At 35.8% G+C, this 6,646-nt stretch overlaps 2 protein-coding genes across 2 annotated transcripts; one reads left to right on the top strand and one right to left on the bottom strand.

Annotated features, from left to right (window-relative positions):
• Positions 1-658: 658 nt before the first annotated feature.
• LOC110908746 (tubulin alpha-5 chain) lies at positions 659-6,646 on the top strand. The gene is made up of 6 exons (XM_022153722.2): positions 659-910; positions 1,876-2,087; positions 2,181-2,380; positions 2,469-2,977; positions 3,117-3,432; positions 6,395-6,646. Exons 1-5 carry the CDS (start codon positions 795-797, stop codon positions 3,424-3,426), a joined length of 1,347 nt encoding a protein of 448 aa, XP_022009414.1. The 5' UTR covers positions 659-794; the 3' UTR covers positions 3,427-3,432; positions 6,395-6,646.
• Positions 4,708-5,898, bottom strand: LOC110908747 (ethylene-responsive transcription factor ERN1). Its single transcript, XM_022153723.2, has one exon. It carries the CDS (start codon positions 5,792-5,794, stop codon positions 4,970-4,972), a length of 825 nt encoding a protein of 274 aa, XP_022009415.1. The 5' UTR covers positions 5,795-5,898; the 3' UTR covers positions 4,708-4,969.

Below are 6,646 nucleotides of genomic sequence, written 5' to 3'. Positions count from 1 at the left end.
TAAATTTCAAATAATATATTCTTTCATAATAATACTATTCAATTTTTGTTTGTTTTTATTGGTTACCACTCCCTTATATCCTTAGCTAATTGGTCCATCTTGTCTCCACTCCTATCTCATATTTTTTTAGTTTTTTCCTTTTTTATTTCTATTTTTTTTTTTTTTTTGGTGAAGTAAGAACTAACTCCAAAAAAGAAAAAAAAATACTATTTTTATAAGCTAATTATGAATTTATGATCACACTTTCAAATGTGTTTTATATATCAAACAAAATGAAAAAATAGCGGTTAATAAGGTTCAACATTTTATATCTTTTTTTTCTGGTTTAAAAGCTCATTCGTAACGCGCGTGCGCTAAGTCGAGTTGGTTATTGTTTTCAATATTTTACGTTTCAGTCTATTTTTTTGTGATTTAACGTGTCCTAACGCGTGTGTATAGATTAACGTTTTTATGTTACTTTTTGTTCGGTATAACGGTCCTGCTGCATAGTGCGGGTCCCAAAAACTAGTTTATATTAAATCGTAACCTATAAATTTCATGTTAAAATCAAATGGTGTGAAATATTATATTATATTATATTATAATATAATACCTAAATATGTAAGGTTTTTTGAAAGAAATTGGGTGGTGAAGGATAGAATGGAGTGGCAAACACAAAGAAATTTTGGCGGCAAGGAGAAATAAAGAATCAGTGGGATTCCGCATCAATCGGTTGCCCATTCAATTCCCTATTTTCTTTTATTTATTAATAATCTTCCATTTTCCATTTTCATCTTCTTCAACACATAACAATCATGAGAGAGATCGTTAGCATACACATTGGACAGGCCGGCATTCAGGTCGGCAATGCATGTTGGGAGCTCTATTGTCTCGAACACGGAATCCAGAACGACGGATTCTTACAAGGAAGGTATCCTTAGCATACGCTTTCTCACCACGTTTTGCATGGCCGGCTCAACCTTTTTGGAACGTTTTCATAAAAACAAATATTGTTTTTGTTTAAGATGTTAACACGTGTAAATATGATGACCCGCGTGTTTTGTATACATTTTCTAAAAGGCAAGAAAACCCTGCAAATATATTGAATCTTTGTTTTTGATAAATGGGGCAAATTGGATTTAAATAATCCCGACTTTCTCAAATTGGCCGATAATAGTCTCAACTCAATTATTTGCCTATAATAGTCCCAACTCAGTTATTTGCCGATAATAATCCGAACTGGCCCACTTTTGGTCGATAATAGTCTGCGTTAAAAATAGCATAACGGAGTTAAGTTTTCCGAATTACAAACCGATGTTTTAGGGCTTTTGATTAGAACGAGGATTTGAGTTGATTGATGTAAAATTTACCTTGAAATACTGCCCGGCTGCCCCAAACGACGAATACGGTGCTTCAATTCGGATGTTTAAACTTCCAATTAACAAAAATCAAGCCGCTTGGAGCACTGTTTCGAGATAAGTTTGACATAAATTGACTCGTATGCTCGTTCTGATCAAAATCCCTAAAACATCACTTTGTAATTTGGAAAAAACTTAACTCCATTAAGCTATTTTTAAAGGCGGACTATTATCGGCCAAAAGTGGACTAGTTCGGATTATTATCGGCAAATAACTGAGTTGGGATTATTATTGGCAAAATTGAGAAAGTTGGAATTATTTAAATCCAATTTGCGTATATGTGGAGGCCCTAAGTAACGACTTATTTTTTTATACAGTCGAGCCACCCCACAAAGAATTTAATGATTTTTGGTAGATATGTCGTGTTTTGGTGAAATCACATACGAATTGATCCCAACGTGTAGGATATGAATTATAAAATGTGAATTTTGAGTATGATCATTTTGATTGATGATAAGTTGTGTTGATGTGTTTGTAGCGAGAGCACGGGATCTACAGATGATTCCTTCAGTACTTTCTTCAGTGAAACCAGCTCTGGTAAGCATGTTCCCAGGGCTGTGTTTGTTGATCTGGAGCCTACTGTCATCGACGAAATCAGAACTGGAAGCTACAGGCAACTCTTTCATCCTGAACAACTCATATCCGGCAAGGAGGATGCCGCTAATAACTTTGCTAGAGGACATTATACAGGTTAACAAATACACCCTTAAATCATTTTTATTAACTTATCATAAGCTAAATATTTTAGATAAAAAAAAATGTATGTATGTGTTGTTATCACAGTGGGAAAAGAAATTGTCGATTTGTGTCTTGATCGCGTGAGAAAGTTAGCTGATAACTGTACCGGATTGCAAGGATTTATGGTTTTTAACGCCGTTGGTGGTGGCACTGGCTCGGGATTAGGATCCTTGCTTTTGGAACGTTTGTCTGTCGATTATGGGAAAAAGCCCAAACTCGGCTTCAGTATCTTTCCATCGCCACAGGTTATTTAAAATACATATTAAAATGAATAGTTATTGCATACTCGATGAATAACGCATATACATGATGGATTACGTTACGGAATTGAAGGTATCAACTGCGGTTGTGGAGCCGTACAACAGTGTGTTATCAACGCATTCCCTTTTAGAACACACGGATGTGGTGGTGTTGCTAGACAATGAAGCCATATACGATATATGCAAAAGGGCTTTAGACATTGAAAGGCCAACTTACAGAAACTTAAACCGTTTGATATCTCAAACCATCTCATCGTTAACCACTTCCTTGAGGTTTGATGGAGCCATTAACGTGGATATTAACGAGTTCCAAACAAACCTGGTCCCATACCCACGAATTCATTTCATGCTTTCGTCTTATGCACCCGTGATCTCTGCTGCACGGGCTTTCCATGAGCAGAGCTCGATTGCTGAGATCACAAGTGCCGTGTTTGAGCCTGCTAATATGATGGCTAAGTGTGACCCGAGACATGGGAAGTATATGGCTTGTTGTTTGATGTATCGTGGGGATGCTATTCCGAAGGATGTCAATACTGCTGTTGGTTCTATGAAGACCAAACGGACCGTACAGTTTGTTGATTGGTATGTTGATTTAAACAGAATCTATTCTTACATAAGGCACCCCATTTAGTAGCTTATGCAATAATACTTGACACGTTAAGTATTTTTAAAACCTTTAACGTCGAGCAAGAATGATACGATTACTTTATCTGTTTTACAGGTGTCCTACTGGTTTCAAGTGTGGAATAAGTTACCAACCGCCCACGGTGGTACCTGGGGGTGATCTTGCGAAGACAAGACGTGCAGTCTGCATGATAAGCAACAACACAGCTGTTTCTGAGGTTTTCAATAGGATTGACCACAAGTTTGACCTGATGTACGCAAAGCGTGCATTTGTACACTGGTATGTCGGTGAAGGCATGGAAGAAGGTGAATTCTCAGAAGCGCGTGAAGATCTTGCTGCTCTTGAAAAGGATTACGAGGAAGTTGGTCAAGATGCCGAAGAGGAACAGGAAGAAGAAGAAGAGTAGCAGCTGGTAAGTCTTTGTTAAAATTTTCAACCTTAAAAGATGATTATCATTGTTCTCTATATTCATCTTTGTGCATAGTTGTTTCCATTTGTAGTTATTAAATGAGTAAATTACAAAAATCGTCCTTTACGTATGTCACTTATTGCAAACTGTGTCATTTGTCTTCAATAATTACAGAAAACGTACTCGATGTTTGCAAACCCTTGCAAGTTGTGTCCTTTAGCCCTAACTCGGTTAATTTTTATGGTTAAATCTGACCAAATAGACCCCACATGAGGGTATTTTTGTGGTTAAATCTAACCAAATGGACCCCACATGAGAGTAAAATGACCAAAATACCCTCATGTGGGGTCCATTTGGTCAGATTTAACCACAAAAAATTAAATGAGTTAGGGCTAAAGGACATAACTTGCAAGGGTTTGCAAACATCGAGTACGTTTTCTGTAATTATTGAAGATAAAGGACACAGTTTGCAATAAGTGACATACATAAAGAACGATTTTTGTAATTTACTCTTATTAAATTCGTAATATTTTGCATTTCCTTAGGAATAAATGAATAATCAAGTCTTTGATAGATGTGGAAAATAGTTTAACATAAGTTTCACACACACAAGAGCATAGAGACATGGCCATTGCACCAAACTTTAGAAACTTCCACACTAATAGACTAAGGTTAATTAGCTACGCTGTTATTAGCGATGCCGAATCTTGATCTTTCCGCCTTACAAAACAAAACATATGTAGTTTTCCTAGCAGCCATATGAGTAAGTTGATCTGTCCCTATGAGACTAGGATATTATAACTTAGAAGCAACCTTAATATTAACAAACCTGAATTATTTAAAGCCTAATTCACTTAGCTGTACTATTCTATCGGATCGTAATTGGACTGTCGTTAATAAAAAGGAACAGCTTTAACTTGTTAGTCATTTTTTGGACTTTGTACGAAAATATAACTAACAACAACAACAACCATACCCAGTATAGTCCTCACCGTACTCAAAGTATTGGTGGGGTCTGGGGAGGGTAAGGTATATAGGCAGGTTTTACTCTATCCCAAGGAATAGAGAGACTGCTTCAAGTGAGACCCCCGACTCCAAATCCATAACCAGACATAAAAGTCAAATATAAACATACATTGTTTTTAGACTTTTTTTTTTTTTGGCAAATTCGCACTTGAACCTTCTCTTTTACTTGTACAACCATGGAAAATAGTTAAAATAATTGGAAGGGATTTCTTTGCTAATTCATAATAAAGTTGGCATCATTTGATGAGCTAATCAACATGTAACTTTTTTTATTAAATAAGCAAGAGAAACAAAATAATTCAAACTACGACATCAATATCTTGATATTCATATGATTGCAGATTAAACTAACTTGAAAATGACAATGGAAACCAACCTTCCACAAAAGTCAAATGAACAACTTGATATTTTTGCTTCTTACATCTTAGCAATAGCAAGAACATCTACATCGGTTCATCTCTCAGAAAGTTCCTTGTTTTTATAAAACCGCAACTAAATACTAAAAATATAAAAATTAACAAAACAAAGAACATAAAGGAGGTAGATCCCATATCCCTTCATTAGAGTCATTAACGGTTTCAATATATTCTTGAACCCCGTTCATGGCATATAATGAAGCCGATATTTGTCTTTCCACTTTCATCCTCTCGAATTCAGAAAGATCCGTTCCTGAGTTAGGCAACTCAAACACTGCTTGGCTCGATGGATATTTTTGATCAAGTTTACCTCCAAAACCCCATGAAAAATCACATGCTTCAGAAGAACAGTTGCTTAAATCCGGCTTATAAGCATCATCGAATAGTTGAGAAACATTTTCTTCTACTTTTTCACTAGAAGAAAGCGAGTCCCCACTCCCACCACTATGACTCGCACTACTGTTACTATTACTATTACTATTACTGCTACTGCTACTACTGTTGCTAATACTTAAACTATTAGCAACATTAATTGTACTTGGAACCGCGGGAATACAAGAATCTTGATTCCTCTTTTTGGCCATTTTCTTGGTGTTGAGCAAGTTTCTTATGCGGGAAGCGAGTGGGGAGTTATGAGAGACATGGGTTATGAAGTTGGTTCGTGTATTTGAACCACGAAGAAGGCAAGCCGCCTCATCATAGGCTTGAGCCGCTTCTTCAGCCGTCTCAAAAGTCCCGAGCCACATCCTGATCTTTTGTGTTGTGTCTTTGATCTCAGCCACCCATCTCCCTGAAGGCCTTTGTCTCACCCCTATATACTTGTTGTTGTTGTTTCCATTGCCGTTTCTACCTCTTCCTTTGCTCGGTTTTGGAACCGACGCTCTATTCCCTCCTCTTGGATATTGTTGGAATTGGATTTCCATTGGAATGATAACTTTATAAGATATAGTTACAAATAATATGAACTCAAAAGTGTTCTTCTAAGTTCTATCTTCTTGTTTTGCTTCATGTATGTTACTATATATATACATGCATACATGTGTGTACATATACAGAGTGTATGTATAGGTCTCTACTTGTAATTTCTGAGGTTTCTATGTGTTGGTTTGTAGTGTTTGTTGTTTTCTGAATGAACATTCTTTTATTCTCTTATTAAGACAAAACTATTCCTAATTAACATGGCCAATTTGCAATTTTTATATAAACATTCCATTAAGTTAATTGACTGATTTACCCTTTATCAGTTGTAAGTTGAAGGTATGGATATAATTCATCTAAAGGGCAAATATGACAATTTGACCTCTAAATGTTTATAGGTGGACTTGGTCATATAACACCAAGCTATGGTGGGAAATGTCTATATGTGTGGGAAGTAAATTACTATTAACTATTAAAATATACGCTTCGACCCCTTAAGTTTTTCATGTGTTAACGTTTATCCTAAGTTGAATGTTATACTGGCAGTAAGACACTTAACCGATCTTCCAAAAGTAGTTATTCATGTATCGTTTTCTTGTTTTCAGGTGCCTATTTGAGCATACAGGATCTGAAGCTTTGCCCGGATGAAGCTCGATCGGTTCTTGAAAATTTGTCGGGCTTTGAATAAATTCGTCAAAAGCTTTGATCTTTAATTTGTACGTATTTGTATAAGTTTTTTTTATTCTTGATTCGTTTCAGGTGTATGCAAAAATAAAATCAAACCTTTTAAAGATCAAAATAATGTAATTGAAATTCCTAACTAGCAATTAAATATTTTTTTTAAAGTATTATATTAA

This window comes from Helianthus annuus, chromosome 14, assembly GCF_002127325.2.
Source record: "Helianthus annuus cultivar XRQ/B chromosome 14, HanXRQr2.0-SUNRISE, whole genome shotgun sequence".
Lineage (NCBI taxonomy): Eukaryota > Viridiplantae > Streptophyta > Magnoliopsida > Asterales > Asteraceae > Helianthus > Helianthus annuus.
This window is presented reverse-complemented; position numbering and strand designations above follow the sequence as displayed.

Coding starts and splice junctions, on each gene's coding strand:
- LOC110908746 (XM_022153722.2), top strand. CDS start 795: ATGAGAGAGATCGTTAGCATACACATTGGACAGGCCGGCATTCAGGTC. Junction 2,381..2,468: donor GTATCTTTCCATCGCCACAG/GTTATTTAAAAT, acceptor ACGGAATTGAAG/GTATCAACTGCGGTTGTGGA. Junction 2,978..3,116: donor ACCGTACAGTTTGTTGATTG/GTATGTTGATTT, acceptor TCTGTTTTACAG/GTGTCCTACTGGTTTCAAGT.
- LOC110908747 (XM_022153723.2), bottom strand. CDS start 5,794: ATGGAAATCCAATTCCAACAATATCCAAGAGGAGGGAATAGAGCGTCG.